The 21,847-nt window shown below is 41.0% G+C and overlaps 1 protein-coding gene across 2 annotated transcripts in view; it reads right to left on the bottom strand.

Annotated features, from left to right (window-relative positions):
• DOCK4 (dedicator of cytokinesis 4) overlaps positions 1 to 21,847 on the bottom strand; it is a 407,978-nt gene that overhangs the window by 82,792 nt on the left and 303,339 nt on the right. Inside the window, exons 33-37 of one of the 2 annotated variants that reach the window (XM_040343815.1) lie at positions 21,325 to 21,351; positions 19,143 to 19,238; positions 15,840 to 15,900; positions 9,044 to 9,137; positions 4,194 to 4,342 (exon numbers count right to left, since the gene is read on the bottom strand). In XM_040343815.1, coding sequence (XP_040199749.1) covers positions 4,194 to 4,342; positions 9,044 to 9,137; positions 15,840 to 15,900; positions 19,143 to 19,238; positions 21,325 to 21,351 — 427 coding nt within the window. The remainder of the gene's footprint in view (positions 1 to 4,193; positions 4,343 to 9,043; positions 9,138 to 15,839; positions 15,901 to 19,142; positions 19,239 to 21,324; positions 21,352 to 21,847) is intronic. The other variant, XM_040343816.1, reaches the window with a different exon arrangement.

Below are 21,847 nucleotides of genomic sequence, written 5' to 3'. Positions count from 1 at the left end.
TGAGTTTCGCAAGATAAACATTTGCTTCCTCAGGAGAAGCACACAGGGATATCTGAAGATGAAAAGCACATGAGAGGTTAAAGGGTATAACCAGGGGACGGATGGGCCTACAGCTTCTGGTTCTGGAGAATGTTTTTGAATCTTGGCCAGTGTTGTAATATTAATATAGATGTGTAGGTATTTAAAATATTATGTTTATATATATATATATATATATATATATATATATATATATATATATATATATATATGGCATGGTTTACATACAGGCATTCAAGGTTACACATGAAAAGGTGTTTGCTGACCAAAAGGGTTAGTGGTCAAACGACACATATCAAAAGGTACAGAGGACTCTTTGATGTGTTAATCTTATCTAAGACGACCTAGGTGTGTGAAATGGCCTGGTACTTCCTTACATAAGGAAGTGTTTATTGATGGTAATTAGACTTGTGGGATGTTCATTCAATGGGAACATTTGGTTGACCCCCCCCCCCCCCTTCCAGTGTGAGTCCAATATTTGAAGCACTCAAGCTGGCATTCAAGGAGTCTTGTCTTGTCACTCTATGATGAACATTGCACAGGTCTAGGAAAAGATGGGATTCTGAAATACTCGGTTGGATTCTTTGTATCGTCTGTGGACTTTGTATCTTATTGGAAGTTAATTAAATTTGCGTTCTCTGGAGAACCTGGTGTGAGTTGCTGCGGAACAACGTAATTTATAGTCATCATACTAACATCTAAGATATTAATTATCTGACCGGAGTACTGGTCACATATACCTTATCACTACATTTATTGGACAAATTAGATCACTACAGCCAGGACCCCTTTGATCTTGTGACACAGCTGTGTGCTGCTTGTGTGCGGGGGTTTGGCATTGCGCTTGCCGTGAGACTTGGGATCTGGTGAAGAGGATGTGATGTGGCTACCTCGTGGCCCTGTCCCATCGCTAGCCTGCATGTAATTTTCATCGGCCGCAACGTTTTGGCGGCGACACTTGTTGCCTCCCCTTTGCATTATGCTCTGACACAAGCCCATTGGCTGATTTCTGCCATGGTGATGCTAGAAGGGCAGGGATTGTCAAGCACCTGGGATTTATTAGCCCAGGGCTTGACTCAGTTGCTTTCCACCTGCAGCTGGGAGTGGACGGTGCATGTGCGGCTCCAGCCTTGATCAAAGATCTTCATTAGGTATGGTCTTTTTTCATTTGTCATGTATTAGGGTACATTTCATTTCTTTTGTATTGATTTCTGGGCTTCTGTGCCTCAAAATGTTTTTATCCATATGCACACCTGTATTGTTTACACAATTAATTTTGGTGCAGTGGGTCTTATTGATACCAACATCCCTCACTATGGGCTGACAGCTTAAAAGCTGCACACATCAGCCCATAATAACTATGCTTAATTTCTCGGGAAGTCGGGAGGTGCCGCGCTGATGTCACTGGCTGCAAGAATGGCGGCACTAAGTCTCCATTATCAACAGTAATAGTTACTTTGTTTTTATAATAGACACATTTTTGTTGTTTTACAGCCTATGCACAGCACATTTGTCTTACTTTAGGGATATATAATTGCACCAGTAATCAGTTGGTTTATATGTACATTCAGTAGGGCATCATTGATGTGACCGCTTGGAATTTTTGTTTTTTGTCTTTTCATTGTGATCTGCTGGGACACCTGAAGATCCACATATTGGGCACCTGTTCTTTCCATCCTCCCTGTCTCTCAACAGCTCCCAGGTAGAGTCTGATGTGCATATGGGATGCCCCCTCCTGGCCTGTTACACATTTGAAAGTTTAAGTTTTTTTGGATTTTAATTAGAAGTAAATGTTATTATTTAATCTACATGAAGGCAATTTGGACAGATTTCATAATTATGTACATTTCCTACATCAAGCCAATTTTTTTATATATATATATATATATATATATATATATATATATATATACCCATACCTCTCATGTGCTTTCTATCTTCAGATATCCCTGTGTGCTTCTCCTGAGGAAGCAAGTTTTTATCTTGCAAAACGCGTAGAGAATTTAAGCACAGAACATCCTGATTGATAGACAGCATCAGCTCAGTTGTCTTATGTTGATGTCAGCTCTTTTCAGACTTAAAGGTTTGTGAATGCCATTTGATGATGTTTTTTTTACTGTTGGTATACATGTCTAATAATATGTGTTTTTTGTTTGTTTTTTTTACACTTCAGACTCCAACCTCATAGAGTATGCGTATACACGCTCATGTTCTGTTTGCCAGCCCTTAGCGTCTCTAGTTTTGGTTTCGCATCATTAGTGTGTCTCTTTTGATTTGTTTAAATTACTTTTTCCTGTGTTTTTTTTTTTTTTTTTCCAATGATATAATATGTTGTAATAAGACATTTACACATTTATCCCCTTGTCCTTCCCTCCCCCCTTTCCCTTTCCCTCCCCTCCCCTATCTCACCTTAAATAATCTCTGATGCCACCTAAATTTCTACCTTTTTTTTTTTTTTTTTTGATGTTATCTTAACTCGCCTCCCTTAATTTTTCAGCATAACTCCAAGATTTCTTAAATGTCCTCCAGTTATCCTATTTCTTAACTTGTGTTATGTTAATGCCTTCCAGTCCCTCTCTCAGTTCTTCCATTCTTCCATTCTATACGTCTCTTCCACCGAATCAATCCATTCCCAAATTGAGGGACAGTCTACCTCCTGCCATTTTCTCGGTATTAGCCTCTTGGCTGCGTTAAGTAGGTATGGGACTAGGGATTTCCTATGTTCTTTGATTCCTTCCTCTCCCCCATGGAACAGTACCACCCAGGGGTCCAACTTAATTTTCCCCTTTGTAATTTCTTCTATGCACCCCAGGATTTTTTGCCAGAATTCCTCCACTTTGGGACACTTCCACCATAGGTGGGTCATGTTTCCCGGGAGACCACATCCCCTCCAGCAGTTTCCTGTTTGCCCCTCATTGAATTTAGATAGTTTGTCTGGGGTCATGTACCACCCAGTGATGCATTTATAGCTCATCTCCGCTGTGCGGCTATCTACTGCCGAGGAGTGTACCAGAGTCAGCATTTTGTCTATTGTGACCATATCTCTTTGTGACCCAAGTTCCCTCTCCCATTTTTCAATGAATGGAGGGGTCGTTCGCCTGTCCGCCTTCAACAAGATCTTGTATAGTTTTGAAATAGATCCCTTAGCCCTCTCCGCTGTACACAATTTTTCCAGTTCGGTCAGCTGTTCCCCTGACCTCAGTGGATGCGGCAGAGTTTTGATAAAGTGGTCTAGCTGCTGATACCTCCATTCATTGATTTCTATAAAGTCTTTTCTCCCTTTTAATTCTTGTAGTGATACTAAGTGCCCTTCTTTAATTACATCCCTTAATTGCATAGTGTCCTTTTTTATCCAATTTCCTCCGATCTGTGTTTTACCCGGTGCAAAATAATCATTATTTTTTAATGCTATTAAGGGTGAGTTATATTTCTTTTCCATTTTTTTATATAATTTGTTCCATGTTTTTAGTGCGTTTTTTGTTATCTCATGTGTGTTCTTATCCAGTGCCCTAAATTGAGGCGGGTTCCATATAATCTTATCTAGCCTCGTCTTTGACAGTTAATTTTCAATATTGACCCACCTTTTTTCTTTGCTGGCTCTGGCCCACTCCACCACCCTCGCCATCATCACTGCGTCGTAATATGTTTTAATGTCCGGTACTGCAAATCCCCCCTTATTTTTTGGTTGTCTTAGGGTCTGAAGGGCAATTCTATGTTTCCTATCTTTCCAAATAATAATATGTGTTTTATAATGTATGTATTTTTTCATGTAATAAATGTTCTTATATTTTACCTTGGTGTTGTGACTCAATAAAAGTGCTGTGGACTATAGATAGTTGTGGTGTAAACATTAGTTGCCCCGTCCTTGTGTTTCTAAAGAAATGGTTATATCGGACATTAATTTCCCAATATCCAGTGGCAGCACCTGCTACTTTTACACAATTGCAAAAAATGTGCTTTATAATGAATCTGTGATAAAGAGAGTGAAATGAAAATAAATCAGCTAGGGAAAAAGTGAAATGCAAAAGCGTTTATGCCATGTTTTTCCTACACTGTAAAGGCATATTGGGCAGAAAATTCCCTGTGTATGGGGTAACATGGTAGACAAATCTAATCAATGTTAAGAATATAACACAAGACATTAGCTGGCTTACTTTCCCTCTGTCAAAATTTTGGATGATGGTCATATGAAGGTACTCTTTTCTTTGCCATTCTGTTTGCATTGGATAGCTTAGAAACTCTCTAAGTGGCCGGTCAGACCATTCCAATAACTCATCATACAGTAAAAGGGTGTAGGCTGCCTCTGCAAAGCATACAAAAGTATAATTAAACAGCAGACTATGAAAGGAGCATACATTAACTATTTTAGTTCTTTATATACCCTGTTTCCCCAAAAATAAGACCTACCCTGAAAATAAGACCTAGCGTTATTTTCCAGGAGGGCTGCAATATAAGCCCTACCCTGAAAATAAGCCCTAGTTAAAAATGCTTGTAAAATCCTATAATCCACTCTATTATAGTAGTATATAATGTACAATGTGTGTGTTTCTGTAATATAATTGTGGGGGAAGAGAGCTCCGGCGGGTAACAGAAGCGCAGAGCGGCTCTATAACAAAGGTATTTGGCACAATTATATTACAGAAACACACACATTGTACATTATTTAATACTGTAATAGAGTGGATTATAGGATTTTACTAGCATTTTAACTCAGTTCACACTGGGGATTCCTGTCAGGCAGGGAGGGAGGGGGGAGAGAAGACATCACATTACATAGTAAGACCTACCCCGAAAATAAGCCCTACTGTGTCTTTTGTTGGCATAATTAATATAAGACCCGGGCTTATTTTCAGGGAAACACGGTAGGAGCTGACACCTTTCTCAGAAGAACTTTTAGGCTGGCTTCACACCGACATGGTGCAGTAATACATAGGTTAGCACACAGCAGCAGACCACACATATGTGAATGGGGCCAGAAAACACTACAAGAGGCTGACAGTCTAATGTCTATAACCAACATCATAAACACATGGAGGGCGGAATTCAATAAAGCTGCTGCACCACTTTTCTGGCATTAATCCCTCTTTTCAATGTATAGAGCCAAATAAATTTAGCATTTGCAACACTTTTGGTTTTGACAGCGACTCATGCACCAAATTTAGGTAGTTCCTTATATGCGCCATTTTTACATTGGATGTGATGCTTTTACATTGTGTTGCATTAAAGGCATCAAAAGTAAAATAGGAGCTAATTAAGACCAACTCTCTTTAGGCATACAGTGCCGAGAGAAAAACTCCCAGATTTTGCAAAAGTGTTTTGAGAACATTCTAAAAGCGTCACAGCATAAACCAAATGCAAGTACAAGTTCTAGATAGGTATGTGAATTTGGCACATTATTCGCCTCTTTTTCAACACACAAGAGACACTTCAACAAAATCTATCTGCACAAGTCTTTATGAAGTACAGGAAAACCGATACCAACACAATTAGTACATATGATCGCCATGCAGATATAGCATGCTTTCTAAGACACAAGCTGAGAACTTCCGATCCCGGTTACATATATAATCAAGTCATATACTGCTGAGATCGAAACTGTAGATATGGTGGCTGCATTTGTTCGTTTCTTGCTTTATTTTCACCTAGTGAATTTGCTAGTAACAAATTCTATGCCCCAGAGCAGGGGTCTCCAAACGTTTCAACACGAGGACCACATAGTAGATTTTACAAGTATTTGGGCGCCAAAATAAAATCTTCAAATGTATATATAATGTATAAATGAATGAATAAAATTTAAATAACTATATCTTACATGGATAATTTTTGCAATCAGCATCTCCATCAGAGTCTCCCCATCATGAGTGTCCCCAGCAGAGTCCTCATAATCAGTGTCCCCATCATGAGTGTCCCCATCATGAGTGTCCCCATCATGAGTGTCCCCATCATGAGTGTCCCCATCATGAGTGTCCCCATCATGAGTGTCCCCATCATGAGTGTCCCCATCATGAGTGTCCCCATCATGAGTGTCCCCATCATGAGTGTCTCCCCATCAGAGTCCCCCCCATTATCAGTGTCCCCCATCAGAGTCTCCCCATCATCAGTGTCCCCCATCAGAGTCTCCCCATCATCAGTGTCCCCCATCAGAGTCTCATGTACATGTATATCTGTAGCACATGTATGCCCATTTGCCTCATGCCAGACTATGAGCAGACTTCAGCTCTCCTGCACCTCCCGACCGCTGCTACACACACAGGCTGTAAGCGGAAGGATCTCTGATACAAAGAACGGGCGGGAAGTCGTGGGGAGCCGCGCTGTCACAGGTTTCTAGGATGGTAACAAAGTCCGCCCATCATCAGAGTCCGCCCATCATCAGAGTCCGCCCATCATCAGAGTCCGCCCATCATCAGAGTCCGCCCATCATCAGAGTCCGCCCATCATCAGAGTCCCCCAAACATGTATATCTGTAGCACATTTATGCCCATTTGCCTCTTGCCAGACTATGAGCAGACTTCAGCTCTCCTGCACCTCCCGACCGCTGCTACACACACAGGCTGTAAGCGGAAGGATCTCTGATAAAACAGCGGACAGGAAGTCAGGAGGGGCCGTGCTGATGTCACTGGTTGCAAGGATGGCGGCACAATCATCAGTACAGCGTGGCAGCACGGGTGTGGGGGGAGCAGCTTTGTTTCCAGGACCTGCCAGAAATAATGCCCTTAACAGCGGCTGCTTTTAAAAGTCAGCAGATCAGCAATGCTATGTTGGCAGAGTGAGTGAGGTGTGCCCTGGACAAAACACACAAGCAGGGCGGATGTGGCCTGTGGGTCCGGGTTTGGAGACCTCTGCCCTAGAGTGACAATACTCACCTATTGTATCTTTAGAGAAGCTGCACTGTCACCCTGGGACAGTGTGTGAGGCTAAAGAGACCCTTTACTCTCTCATAACAGAGGGGAGATGTTCTGTAGTCCACAGAGAGACCTAGGCAGGGCTAATACATTCCTAATAGATAAATGTTGCAGCAGAATATACTGCTGGTTTTCAGCTTTTCAGATTACTAGCAGGATCAACAGATATGTTTTGCACTTGGGGAACAGATTTAACCAATTTATTTCTTGCATATATAACAGGCCAAAAATAAGCAGATACAACATTTTATAAAAGGGTTTACATTAACTTTAAAGTGAAGGAAAACATATTGACAAATTGAGGCTACCATTGCCAACACCTTCTTCTGAAATACAAAGTTTGTCCACATCTTAGTGTGACAGGAAGTCAGGTAAATCTGTGGGTGTTGTCACAGATGGGAGATACATTTCTGCCTTGTTTAGACAATACACCAATTATTATCAGGCGTCGGCTGCAGAAGTAGCCAGAAAGGTTTAAGGGCGTTGGAAAACTTCAGCTGTTCAGAATGAGGCAATTAAGGCCTCTATAAGTAATCCAGAGGATTACTACTGATTGCTGCATCCTGAGGCTTTTTGAGTGAAGGAGAGCAGTGAACAGAAATACTTCTGAAGAGGTGAGGTGCTGTTGATTTTTCTGTGTGATAAAAATCAAAAAGACTATTTGTTTTTCTGCTGTATGACCAGCAGTGTCTGCTCAGCAGTAGGCTGTGCCAGACTACATAGATAGGTTCCTGTGTGGTGAAGGTAGACACCCCAAGTGCCCAGGGTTTATTTTATGTTTGATTTTGTTTATGCTGTTTGGATGCTTGCACTTGTTTCCAGCAAGTTGGAAGAATAAACCCAATTCTTTGTTTTCAACCGTCTTCAGCTGTTTCTCTGTATCGTTCAGTGTGTAGTGAACCCATCCAGGGGGTCACACACCCCCGCTACCGAGCTAACCCCTTACACTAGTCACTGACCATGGAACAAGTATGCAGTTTACAGGGTCCAACTTCACTCTGACTTTTTATCTGCACAGATTTCCCAAGTCAATGTCTCAGAAAGTACTGATGTCAGACAGCCAGGGAACTAGTATTCTTACAAGGTTAGCAACTGCATACCCTATTATTTGTTTTACTACAGGTTTCTTCTAGGAGCATAGTACTATTGAACTGCACAATGCGTTTCGGGCATGGCTATGGAACTTGCAAAAGGGCCATGCCTAAAACATGTTGTTGTGGAGACAGCATAACTGCACATCCTGTTTCCGCTTCAGCTTGCGTTCATGGGGGTCGATGCGTTGGGGGGTTGAAGACATCACGTTTGGCAAGTCACTAGCCGATCCATAGGATGGAGCCAGAACAACAGGGGTTTCTGGGTCCGGGTACTCTGTTCCCCACTTTCACATCCTGCACCATTAATACAGCAACATAGGCTTATGGGATCGGCTGCTGCCTTTTAACGAACCACCAGTCTGCTACCCTGGTAATCTTCTGGGCTATGTAAGCAGTTCCCTCCAAGATATATATATATATGGTTTATAATATGATGCACTTTCTGAACATCCTTGACATTTATACTCTACAATAAAACTGGACTGTTTTTACAAGAAACATTTGGTGTTATAGAAGAGTAAATAGAGTTTCTACAGACCTCTTACCATTTACTAGCACTACCGTTTACCACAACACCATATTTTATGTGATTGCTCCTAAGGGTTTGTCATTTGGAACATGACTTTACGCTCACCACTCACACTGATGTTTTGTCTGTGTAGCTGCCGGGGACAATAAGTTATTGTGGTCTTCTTTTATTTCCAATAGGACTTGCTGCTATGGTTAAGCGTACCTGAATATTATGTTATATGGTGCAACACCTTAAAACAAATTACTGGCTGGGCAATAGTTTCAGGGTATAGTCCACACTTCACAACATTAATTATAGGCATTTATTCACATAACCAAAACCCTTCAACAATCACTAAACTCCAGCTAGCATATTTGATCATCTCACATTAGACTGTTCTAAATACAAGATGCTTGAGATTGACTTAATGGTAAACAAGACCTTACCCATATTATTTAATACTTCTAATATGAAGAGGTAAGAAGAACATGTTTTACCTGTGTAATTCTGCGCTTTCATGTGCAGGTCATACAGTTTGTGAATATACCGTATATACATTTCTTCTTTGTTCAACTCCGTTTTATAAAAATTCTGTAAAGAAATAGATTTCATTTAGTTATATTTATTAGCAAACAGCATCTTCTGACATCATTGCACATATCAGTTTTATTAAAAGGGTTGTAAAGGTTTGTTTTTTATTTTCTATATAGATTCCTTTAAGCTAGTGCATTGTTGGTTCACTTACCTTTTCCTTTCGATTTCCCTTCTAAGGCCCCGTACACACGACCGGATCTGTCCGCTGATATTTGTCTCAGCGGACAGATCCGGTCGTGTGTACAGCCGACCGGACAGGATTCCCGGCCGGGCGGACTTTTTCCAGCAGACTAAAATTTCCTAGGATGCCAAGAAATCTGTCCGCTGGAAACCTGTCCATCAGGCGTGTTCGGTCGTCTGTACAGACTCACCGGACATGTCCGACCGACCGCCATCCCTCGCATGCGTCGTACTGATTCGATGCATGCGTGGAAGCTTTGAACTTCAAGGCCGCCCACGTCACCGCGTCATCGTCTCGGCGACGGCGCGGCCATGACCCTGCATATTGTTTATGCGCGGATTTCTGTCTGATGGTGTGTACAACCATCAGACAGAAATCTCCGGGCGGACATGTCTGCTGAAAACGGTCCGGCGGACCATTTTCAGCGGACTGTCCATCCGTGTGTACGGGGCCTAAATGTTTTTTTTCTTTGTCTGAACTTCTCGCTTCCTGTTTCTCCTCAGTAAGCTGTTCTGGCTGACTAACCCCCAGCCAGAAGGGCTTAGATGATGGGGGCAAGCTTACTGAGGAGAAACAGGAAAAGAGAAATTCAGACAAAGAAAAAAAAAAAACATTTAGAAGGAAAATCGAAGGAAAAAGAAAGTGAACCAACAATGCACTAGCTTAAAGGAACCTATTTAGAAAAGAAAAAACGAACCTTTACAACCCCTTTAAGTGGTATTATTTTTTTAAATACAATTTCCAGCAAGAAATTTCCAACATTGGGCAAAAAAAGGACCAGAAGCTTTATGTGATAATTTTCTGAAAGATATAGGCAGCATCTTAAACACACAGCTCCCGGTCCTGTCAGGGGGACAAATGCCTGATCGTCTGTTCATACAATGTATGAACAGCGATCAGTAATTTCCCCTAGTCAGTCCCACCCCCCCTTCAGTTAGAACACACCTAGGGAACATAATTAACCCCTTCCTCGCCCCCTAGTGTTAACCCCTTCCCTGCCAGTGGCATTTTTATAGTAATCAATGCATTTTTATAGCACTGATCACTATAAAATGGCTAGTAATTACTAGTAAAAAAAATATATTAATAAAAATGCCATAAAACTAAGCCCTATTTTGTAGACGCTATAAACTTTTGCGCAAACCAATTAAAAACCGCTTATTGCGTTTTTTTTTACGAAAAATATGTATTAGAATACGTATCGGCCTAAACTGAGGAAAAAACATTTTTTATATATTTTGGGGATATTTATTACAGCAAAAAGTATTCAATTTTTTTCAAAATTGTCGCTCTATTTTTGTTTATAGTGCAAAAAATAAAAAACGCAGAGGTGATCAAATACCACCAAAAGAAAGCTCTATTTGTGGGAAAAAAGACGCTTTGTTTGGGAGCCACGTCGCACGACCGCGCTATTGTCAGTTAAAGCGACGCAGTTGCGAATCGCAAAAAGTGGCCTGGTCATTGACCAGCAATATGGTCCGGGGCTGAAGTGGTTAAATGCTTAAACAGAGAACTCCTACACAAAGGAGTTCATTCCTTTGAAGTTTAAACATTGTATCTTATCTCCAACTTGGCAGGCTGCCCAGGAGGGAGAAGTCGCTTCCACGGGAAACTTCTCAGGCAACTTGCATTGACTTCTATTACAGAAGCTATTTGCAAGTCGCACTGCTGAAGTTTAATCAGCTTTTTTTTACAGCAAAATCGGCCAATGCCGATTAATTAAAAAACTCCAAATATCGGCCGATATATCGGTCGACCTCTAATATAGACCACTGAACATTTTATGATATGGGCTTGCCATTTCAAAGAGAAAGATCACTGACGATATAGTTAGGTTTGTGATGTGATTTATACATTAAGGGCCTCTATCTGCTCATATTTTACCTCAAGATACTAAGATATTCAAACCTGACCAATGCTTTTGAGTATGGGAATGAATACCTTAGGGTTAGATACTGTTGGAATGCACGACATGGTTTAATATTAGTCATTTCTGGATTGTTACTGTTTGGTTATCCATAAGCCATCTGGTCACTATTGGGTATTATCTTGGAATACCAATAGAGCAGGATAACACAGCAGGGTGTGTATAACAGAAGATTGCAAAGAAGGATTCTTCACCTTCACCTAGGAGAATATTCACACGTGCTCCCTGGCTGTGGGGTATGGACATAAGAGAGCATAACCTTAGATGCTCTCATGAGGTAGAGGTGAGAATTTCTGATCAGCCATTTATCACTGTCAGGTCAAAGAGCAAGCTGTAAACCAAAGGTTGGCCTGGGTCAAGGAATTTGCGTATAATGAGACAATGTCATCTACTGAAGAATATTGAAGATAGCAACATAATCGCTGATAATTCCAGATTTTTCCTAATTGGTCAGAGAACTATACATGGGGGTGAGTGGGAGTGTCAATAAGGGTTATGCTTGTGTTTATTATAAAATTCCAAGTCAGACTATATTCTGTCCCTGACTGAAGCCCAGACAAGATATTGAATTTTGAGGATGGACTTATGTAACGTAGTATGTTTTATTTGTATGTTCTCTGTTATATTACTATGTATTAGGATTTTACCTTCTTTGTAAATAAATAAGACCTCCGCTGCTTTGAGCTTTGGGTATATTATTATAGCCATTATTATTCATAGTATCACTATTAATATTATCAAAACTTTAACAGAATAGCACCTTATAGAAACAGATGGAATATATTTATTTTATCTTGGGAGGAAAACAACCTCATGGTTATTTTTATTACATATGTAAGATCATCTGTGTAAGAGAGAATTTATTATTGCCATTGCCATACTGAAGACTTTCAGGTTTAGGCTCTCTCACATAGCCATGAGATATACTCACTTATTAGATGGGACCACAGATCTACTAGCAAACTGCTCCTAATAAGACAAAGTTTTATTTTTTTTCCCTCAAACTCAAATACGTACCACATCTTAGGGCTGCAACAGCCATGCTAGTAAGGCCAGTCTTTAAGGCAGGGCAAAAGGGGCAGCTACCCTGGGCCATGTCATTGTTGTGGGGCCCAAAGCAGCTGCCTCATACTTGCCAACTATCCCGGTTTAAATCCCCACGTCCCCTGAAGTTTCAGTCTCATGCTGTGTCCTGATATCTCAGTGTGACGTGCTGCTACTAATGCTGCCCAGCTCTGCCCTATTGTTGTGTACAGATAACTCACCTGCAGACCCTGCATTTACATGTAAATACCCGGCATTGATATGTAAATAGCAGTGGCATTAATATGTAAATAGCTGCGGACCGTTGGCATCAATAAGTAAATCGTGGCGGTATTCATATGTATATCATGCAGAGGTAGGCAGGGAAGGAATTACAGTTTGGGTGCACAGGTGAGCAAGGAGGGAATGTATAGAGGTAAGGAAGGTGGGTGCAAAGATGAGCAGAAGAGGCAGGTAGAGTTAAAGGGGTGGAGAGTTGGCGTAGAGAGGATGGGGGAGGTTTGGGGTGCAGAGGTTAGCAAGGGTTTTAGGATTCAATGGTGTACTGACAGGGTAGATAAAGATAGAGGTCGTGTGCTAGAAATGCGGAAGAAAGCCTTTTCAAAATCACATGTTTCCAGAGCACATGTCAGCAGATGTGTGAGGGTGTCATTAACAATTAATGACAATGCTGTGTATCTGCTAAAGGGCAGCACGCTCCTGTGGTGTCAGGAAAGCGATTTTGCATGCATTCCTGACACACACAAATGTGAACGCAGGCTAAATGTCTCAGTTACTGTACATTGGTGGTCACTGTAAATCTCCTTATTACATTGAGGTCTGTTGTACAATCCTTTATTCCCACTAGTGGCCAGTGTGAAGGTCCCCTTACACTAGTGGTCAGTGTAAATCCCTCCTTACATTGGTGGTTACTGTAAATGCTCCCATTACATTAGTGGTCAGTGTAAATCACCTTTACATTGGTGGTCAGTGTACATCTTCTGATTACATTGGGGCTTGGTGTGCAATCCTTTTATTCACACTAGTGGCCAGTGTGAAGTTCCCCTTACATTAGTGGTCAGTGTAAATCCCTCCTTACATTGGTGGTTACTGTGAATGCTTCTATTACATTAGTGTTCAGTGTAAAACCCCATTACTTTGGTGGCCAGTGTTAAAACGCCTCCCCTCCCCCCAGCACTGCCACTGATCCGAGGATTTCTACAATCCTTGGGAGTTTTCTGTCAATTGATGGGTCCACTCACCACTCCAGTCCATGGTGTGCAGGCAGTGAGGCGATGATTTGCTGTAACATCTAGTAACCAATCAGTGAGCAGCAAGGATGTGCAGTAACCTCTAGCAACCAATCAGTGGGCAGTATTGATGTACAGTAATCTCTAGCAACCAATCAACAAGCAGAAATCATGTGCTGTAACCTCTAGCAACTAACCAGTGAGCCGTAATGTGTGCTGTAACCTCTAGCAACCAGTCAGTAAGTGGTAATGATATGCTGTAACCTCTAGCAACCAGTCAGTAAGCAGTAATGATATGCTGTAATCTCCAGCAACCAGTCAGTAAAGGATAATGATATGTTGTAACCTCAAGCAACCAATCCCCAGCACTACTTTATGTGATTCAGTAAACTGATTTTGAGTCTCGCTGCTATTTATTGTACATCTCAGAGCAGGTGTAGAGTGAAATTGCATAGAACCGAAGAAAATGGCCCAGATGCTAGTGAGGAATACAGTGCTATAGCACTTAAAGGGGTTGTAAACCTGCATGTTTTTTCACCCTAGATTGGATTTAAACCCACATTTTTTTTATGTCACAATGTAGGGTATACGATTTCCTATCACCTGTGCCCAGTCTTGCCACACAGAGTTATTCCAGCTCTGAGCAATCCTCTTTTATTGTTCAGTGAGATAAAATGGACTAACAGAGAAAAACCTTTGTCCGTTCCGCCCCCTTGCTGTGAGTGACAGGTTATTTACATATCTCATGCACTAGCCTGGAGACAACAGGCATTATTTTTTAATTCCCACCCCCACTCCTTTTCTGAAGTCATGTGGTTACTTTTCTGGGTTTTGACTGGATGTTAGTTTATCATAGCAGAATTTAGTGTAAGGAATACACAGGAAAAAAATGCATGTTGACAAGGGGAGTGTAGAGGTGGGAGGGGAGTCTACTGACATCACAACTCCACCCACCGAGCTCCAGACAACAGATCCACCCACAGAATCTGCAGTTTTTCAGTTCTTATAACAGACAGAGGGGAGACATTTGACAGGTAAGGATACATGCAGGAGGCATGTATATCCTTATAGATCAGCACTATGGCAGTAGTTTAGAAAGAATGAGAGTGGGTTTACATCCACATTAATGCATCCTATGCATTAAGATGAAAAAACTTCTGGCAGTGACCGGCCCCCCAGCCCCCCGTTTTACTTACCTGAGCCCCGTATTTCCCTCGGAGGAGATGCGCTCGCCCTCTCTGCATGGATCTCGGCTCTTGATTGGATAGATCGATAGCAGCGCATGCCATTGGCTCCCACTGCTGTCAATCAAATCCAATTATGCGGGCGTCGAGGGTCAGGGCTGAGTCCGGCATTCGTGTCTATGGACACAAATGCTGGACTCGGGAGTGCGCCCGCAAGGTAACCCCCCCCCCCCCCCCGGGAGAGCGCTTCTCTTAGGGGGTTATCTGATGCGAGGAGGAGCGGCGAGAGGACGATTGGGGCCACTCTATGCAAAACGAGCGGCACAGTGGAGGTAAGTATGACATGTTTGTTATTTTAAAAAAAAACACACAAAGGTTTACAATTACTTTAAAGAAAAATGTCTTTGTTCTCTTAACTTTCTATAATAGACGCAGAAGTTAGCTAGTGAACGGCTATTGGAAATATTTTGTTTTACTGTAACAAGTCAAACAATGGCAATATAATATAAACACATTTCCTACTTTATTTAATGGCATGAAGCAGCTATTGTACACATTTAGCTCTAAAAGTATTCACATTAAAAAAGTGTTCATTTTATGAACCAAAGGAAATTATATATATATAAAAAAAAAAAAAGGATGATAAAAATCTCCAGTTTTGTAATTCTTGAAAAGTGTTCTGACATGCTGACTTAAGCATTTAAAAAAAGGCCTTAAGGTCTTCTTGTAACTGCTTTTTGACAGGTAACTATATCAAGCCTCAATCAGCTGTCAAGTCCTACCGTTGCCACCGCAACTGCTGCATCTTATGATTCTAGACAAGTTCACGTCTTAACTTTTTAGCAGATTTGGAAATGTAGCAGCATACTCTGCATATTAAGGACCTTCAGCTTTCCATTTTCGGCTCACACATAATTACATGGACTACAATGACAATCTAGACAGGCTTGAGCTATTCCCTTACCTGCAAGAAACACTCATTTTGCATCCTTACTGCCTGAATAAATTTGTACTGCAACCATTGAGTTTGTTTTAATGAGGAAATAAACTGCACGTTAAGAATTAAATGAAAAACATTTTCATTAAGACATAATTGCTGGCAAACTATAGACCAATTTTAAGTACGTTTCTTACCAATAGACTAACCGTGCACCCAATCTTCTTTCCATCTACTTCCCCTATCTTCATGCAGTCCCTGCAAATGTAAAAGCAAATTATTAATCTTCACAGAAAGACGGAGAGGAATATGATTTTACAATTTCTAAAAATATAAAATGCTTACTAATAAGAAGGAAGCTTACATATTCTACCTATTAGTAAGTCTGTAAATGGAAACAGGACATTCTGATAATCCCGAGGTATGATATTTCAAAGATAAATAGTGAAATTTCACCATCAGGAAATGTTTACTAAATATAGAAAGAACACAGAATCACCTGCTTCCACTAAAACATTGCCCACCTTTTCCAAGAATAGAAGAATGCATATGCATTCAATCACTGGTAAATGTGGGGACTGCTAAAATAAGCAGCAACTTTACCTACAAAAAGGAGCGATTACAACTGGAAACATGTTGATGATGAATATTAATGCATTGCATTTCATTCAATTGATGCTAGGTATAAACACATTTTTATTACATTTGTTGAACAGATTTTAATTGAATATTCATCAATGTTTAAGTATGTTCTAAGGCAGTCTATATACAGGATATTTTTACTTGTGTTGTGATGAATTCCATCATAGCTAGCAAGAAGTCTGCAAAGCATGGCAAGTAATGAACCCATAAATCTCAAAAATGTGTTGAACTGCCCAGCCGCTTTCGCTCTTCTTCTTCCCCGTTATCAGGATGGGCTACGCGGGGGTTCTGATTGGTCAGGGACGCTCTTGTGACGGCGCCATCCAATTAGAATGCTCCTAAACGTACCTCCTTATGGGTACATTTAGGAGATAAAGCTCCTGGGATTTCTAAGGCCCCGTACACACGGTCGGTTTGGTCCGATGAGAATGAACCGAAGTACATTTTCATCGGACCAAACCGACCATGTGTATAGGCTATAGGTCTGGTTTCCTTCGGTCCAAAATTTCTAAACATGCTTCAAAACCGAACCGATGCCCCATTGGACCAAACCGATGGTTAGTACAGAAAAGCTTTGGCTCAAAACCTGCGCATGCTCAGAATCAATTCGACGCATGCTTGGAAGCATTGAACTTCATTTTATTCAGCACGTCGTGTGTTTGACGTCACCGCGTTCTGACCCGATCGGATTTTGGACTGATGGTGTGTACACATATCAGGCCGTACGGCCAATTCAGAGGTGAACCGATGAAAACGGTCCGACGGTCCATTCTCATCGGTTTGGCTTGACTGTGTGTACGGGGCCCAAGTCCCAGAGTCGTGAGGCGGCTATGCCGGGGGCTCAGAATGCACAATCGCCACCATGCATGTCAGAGGGAATGGGGGGGGGGCGTTTGAGGAAGGGGGTCCTGTGCAAGTTTACCTTATAGTTTTTTTTGTAAAAGGTGAACTTATCCTTTAAAGACTTTTCCCAATCTCTTCACACAGCATGCATGCAAAAACGTTTTTTTTTTAATTTAATAAATTTTCACATTTGCAGTTGTACTGTGAATTTATTTATTACAAATGATTATATAGTGCCCAATTGGCGCAATGTGAACGTGGGCTTAGTCTAAAAGTTCCTGTATGTAATAGGGAGCAATTTAGACAGGAGCCAATTAACCTACCAGCATGTCTTTGGAGTGTGGGAGTACCCGAAGGAAACTCACACAAGCACAGGGAGAACATGCAAACTCCATGCACAAAACCTTTTGAATGCAGAAATATGTCCAAAGCAACAGGCGATTCCCCCAGACTAATTTTTATATTAGACAATTTGCCATTAATAGAAAATAAAACAAAATAATGCATATACTTTTTTTCAGAAGAAACAATACTTTTTTGGCAATACGGTTTTTGCATACATTGGTTTATTTCCTTGCAATCGATATATAAAAAGATGTAATAAAATGAAAATTCAAAAAGTACAAAGTGAGGTAGGACTTTAAATGTGCCTCAGTGGGGTTTAGAAAAAGTAAATAAGTTCTATTACAATTTTAAAACATAGAAAAGATTTTATTTACCATCCTTGAATGGGATTCTTTAAAGCGGTAGTAAACCCCGCTGATTTTTTTAAAAAAAAAATTCTAAACCTGTAATACAAAAGGCATAATGAGTTAGTATGCACTACATACTAGCTCATTATGAAATACTTACCATAGAACGAGGCGTCGGTATCTGACCCGGTCTACCCCGAGGGAGCAGACATTTTCCCCCGGTGTGTCTTCCGGGTATCGTGGCTCCGGCGCTGTGAGTGGCCAGAGTCACGATGTCGTCACTCCCGCGCTTGCGCACGGGAGACCTCTTTCCAGCAAGGTCCGGCTTCTGCTGGAACTTTCAGCCGGTGAAATCAGAGAGCTCATTGCAAGGGGAATATCTCCTAAACCCTACAGGTTTAGGAGATATGCTTTTTACCTACAGGTAAGCCTCATTATAGGCCTATCACAATTGCTGCTGCCAGACTTATCCACCTTACCAACCGCTCAGTGTCTGCCACCCCTCTCCGCCAATCCCTATACTGGCTCCCGATCGCCCAGCGAATTAAATTCAAAATACTAACCACAACATACAAAGCCATTCACAACTCTGCCCGAGCTACATCACCAATCTTGTCTCCAAAAATCACCCACACCGTGCTCTCGACTCTTCTCAAGACCTCCTACTCTCAAACTCCCTTGTCTCCTCCTCCCATGCTTGTCTCCACGATTTCTCCAGAGCCTCTCCCATTCTCTGGAACGCTCTACCTCAACCTGTCCGGCTATCTCTTACTCTAGCTACCTTCAGGCGATCCCTGAAAACTCATCTCTTCAGTGAAGCCTATCACGCCTCCAACTAATCTTTTACCACTTCTATCAGCTCATTCCTCACAGTTACAACCTTTTGTACCACCTGTCCCACCCTATTAGATTGTAAGCTCTTCTGAGCAGGGCCCTCTTAATCCTCTTGTATTTTATTGCATTGTAACTGTATTGTCTCCATTTTATATTGTAAAGCGCTGCATAAACTGTTGGCGCTTTATAAATTTATAAATCTGTATAATAATAAACCACCGTGGCAGCTGGACTTGTAGTATCAATGACCTGTGAGCGCACTGATCAGCATGCTCATAGTTCATTCACATTGCCTACAGTTCAGGAATTGTCTGCCTGTACAGAGTAGACAATGCTCCCCCCAAGTTGTGTCAGTTACAAACATTTGTTGCATTTCCTACACCAAGACATTTCTCCAAATAAAATTGCTGTATTTCCAAACACATCACAGAATCTACATCCCTTTCTTAGCATTAGTAGGATTTTCTTGCAGGGTTATCAACCGTTTACCTGTAGTCCAGCAGTCTCTCCATCAGTCGTGTTACAGTGGCAATTAACGATACACCACTTTCTCTCCATGTTTCCCGTTCGATTTTTTTTAATAAGCTGAAATATAAACATTGCGTTAGCACAACTGCATGGGCACAGTACACATTAAACAGGATTTATCACTCTTTTTACACTGAGTTTTTTTTTTAGCTGAACCAGAAGAGATCTCCTGATTTAAAGTGCAACATAGGTACTGTTTAAATTGTTCTGCAGTTACAAATTATATTTAAATGTGTATTGTCAAAAACATGAACCTAAATCATATTGACTGATTAGGATACATATATATATATATATTAACTGCCATATTACTCAAACCACAGCTCTTTTCCATTAGTGAGTACACATACAGAATATGCGCACTATGGTCTGTGGATACAGTGAAGTACAAAGAGGTTCCCATAGATTGGATGAGGATTAGGACATATTAAGCCTAAATATGGTGATATTTTTCACAAATATGGGTCAGAAAGACCCCTATTGCAGATCACAATCTTACTTCAGCCTTTTGGAAATGTGACTGTAAAATAAAAAATGTATAAAAAAGCTTAATGGATAAATATGTCAACCATCTGCACGGCTCCAACGAAGTGAGCTGTATTCTGTGTAATATAATTATTTCCAATGATTGTAATCGCCATCTAGCGTCCATAAAAAAATGCATTACGGTCACTAGACTTATGATCATAGAAGATAATTATAAAGTATACAGCAAGTTTCCTTGGAGCTGTGGAAATGTTTGTTACATTCATTATGTGATACAGACAAGGACGCACACACCGCCTCAGGCAACAAGGAAGGACACACCTGATCCCAGGTGCTAATCCCAGCTCACCACCGTCAATAGAATGAGAAAGATGAAGATTTTTGATTGCACACTTGAATCCAAAGAGATGTTGATGAAAATTTCTTTATGGTCACACCAGACAAACTTGCAAGAATATTAGTTGATGCGTTTCACACCAAAGGAGCCGTGCTTTTTCACAACGAAAAAGCACGGCTCCTTTTGTGTGAAACGCGTCAACTTTCTTTCACATTCATTATTTGAATGTTTTATACACAAACCCCTGTGTGTTAAAGTCAATGTTGTTTTTTTGCTTAACATAAAAAAACATGTCATACTTGCCTAATCTATGCAATGGTTCTGCACAGAGCAGTCTCGATCCTCTTCTGCGGTTCCCTGCCATCGCTCCTGGCTCCACATCCCAAGTGCCCCCATAGCAAGCCGCTTACTATGGGGGCATTTGTGCGTGCTCACTCCCGAGCCCTGATCTTGGTGTCCATAAGACACAGAGTGTGGCTCAGATTCATCTCCAGCTCCCTCGTCACTGGCTCAAATTTACAGCAGCAAGAGCCAATGACTCCTGCTGTTGCATCTAAGACGATAAGAGAAAGACCAGCGAAAGCCTTGGCCTTTGTGCACATCGGTGAATTAAGGTCAAGATAAGGTATGTATTTTTGCAGCCTGTGGGGGAAGTTGTAAGCAGAAGGTGTTTTGCCTAAAGCCCTGTACACATGCTCAGTTTTCTCGGCAGTAAAAAGTGCGCCGAGAAAACCGAGTGGAATGCCGAGAACCCGGTAGGAAACCTGCCATGGAGCTTTGGCCGGGAATCCCGGCCGTGTGTATGCTCCATCGGCACTGCATGGGTGTTTCCCATAGGAAAGTAGAAGATCTGCCGGGAAAAAAAAAACGATGGGAATCCCGACGTGAAAATAGAGAGCAGGTTCTCCATTTTCACGTTGAGATTCCCAGGCTGTTTTCCTTAGGAGAAAACTGCGAGGAAGCATACGCGTTTCCGGTTTTCCCGGCCAAAAGCTCTCCAGGCAGTATAAAATGCAGTAAGGTAACAAAAAAAAAAAATTCTGCCTTTACAAACACTTTAAGGCAAATATATAGAAGGTACACTTTAGGCTGAAACTCAAGGTTAAGGCAGGTAATAAATCCACTGAACTCTCATAATGCATGACACTGGATTCACAAAGCCAATTCTCCAGGATAAGTAACCTTTTTTTGACAGACAATTTTGGTCACATGGTCAAAAATAGAGTGACTTAGGCTGGTGTTAAAGCATTGTGAATTGAACCTACTGTGGACTCACTAGAAAGAGCTGCAGGCATTTACTTTGCTGTAAAAGTATCTTACCTAGGATATGGCCCAAACAGAGGAATTCTAATCCAGGAAGGCATTGATAAAAAAATGTTCTGATTATACACACAATGAATAAATACATTAAGCAAGTATGAAACTATTTATTTAAAATAAGTAGTAAAGACAAACTACAAAAACTTAATTTTTTTTCAATTTTGATAAAGCTGGAAAGGGGTTTCAATGTCTGTTATAAGAATGTTGAGGAGATGTTTCAGACAATATGTATATATCCCCAAAGAGATAAAAAAAATCAGTTCTGTCTGAAATCTGTTACCTTATATTGAGATGCACTCCCAAAAAAAAAAAACAGTGGTCCAAAAAATCAAGATTAATAACATAAGAGTTTCTGTAACAGATTAAGCAATACCTGTTTATCCTTCGCTGCATTGCTAGGAACGCTAGAAATTTGATCAATATATCCTAATCTGTAATACTGCTGACTGTATTTAGGATGTTAATTGGCTTCAGGAATACAATATACAATGAATAACAAAGCACAAAGCCTTTTAGCACAGTT

This window comes from Rana temporaria, chromosome 3 (genome assembly GCF_905171775.1).
Source record: "Rana temporaria chromosome 3, aRanTem1.1, whole genome shotgun sequence".
NCBI lineage: Eukaryota > Metazoa > Chordata > Amphibia > Anura > Ranidae > Rana > Rana temporaria.
Note: the sequence above shows the minus strand (reverse complement) of the source record. Positions and strands in the feature narration are given on the sequence as shown.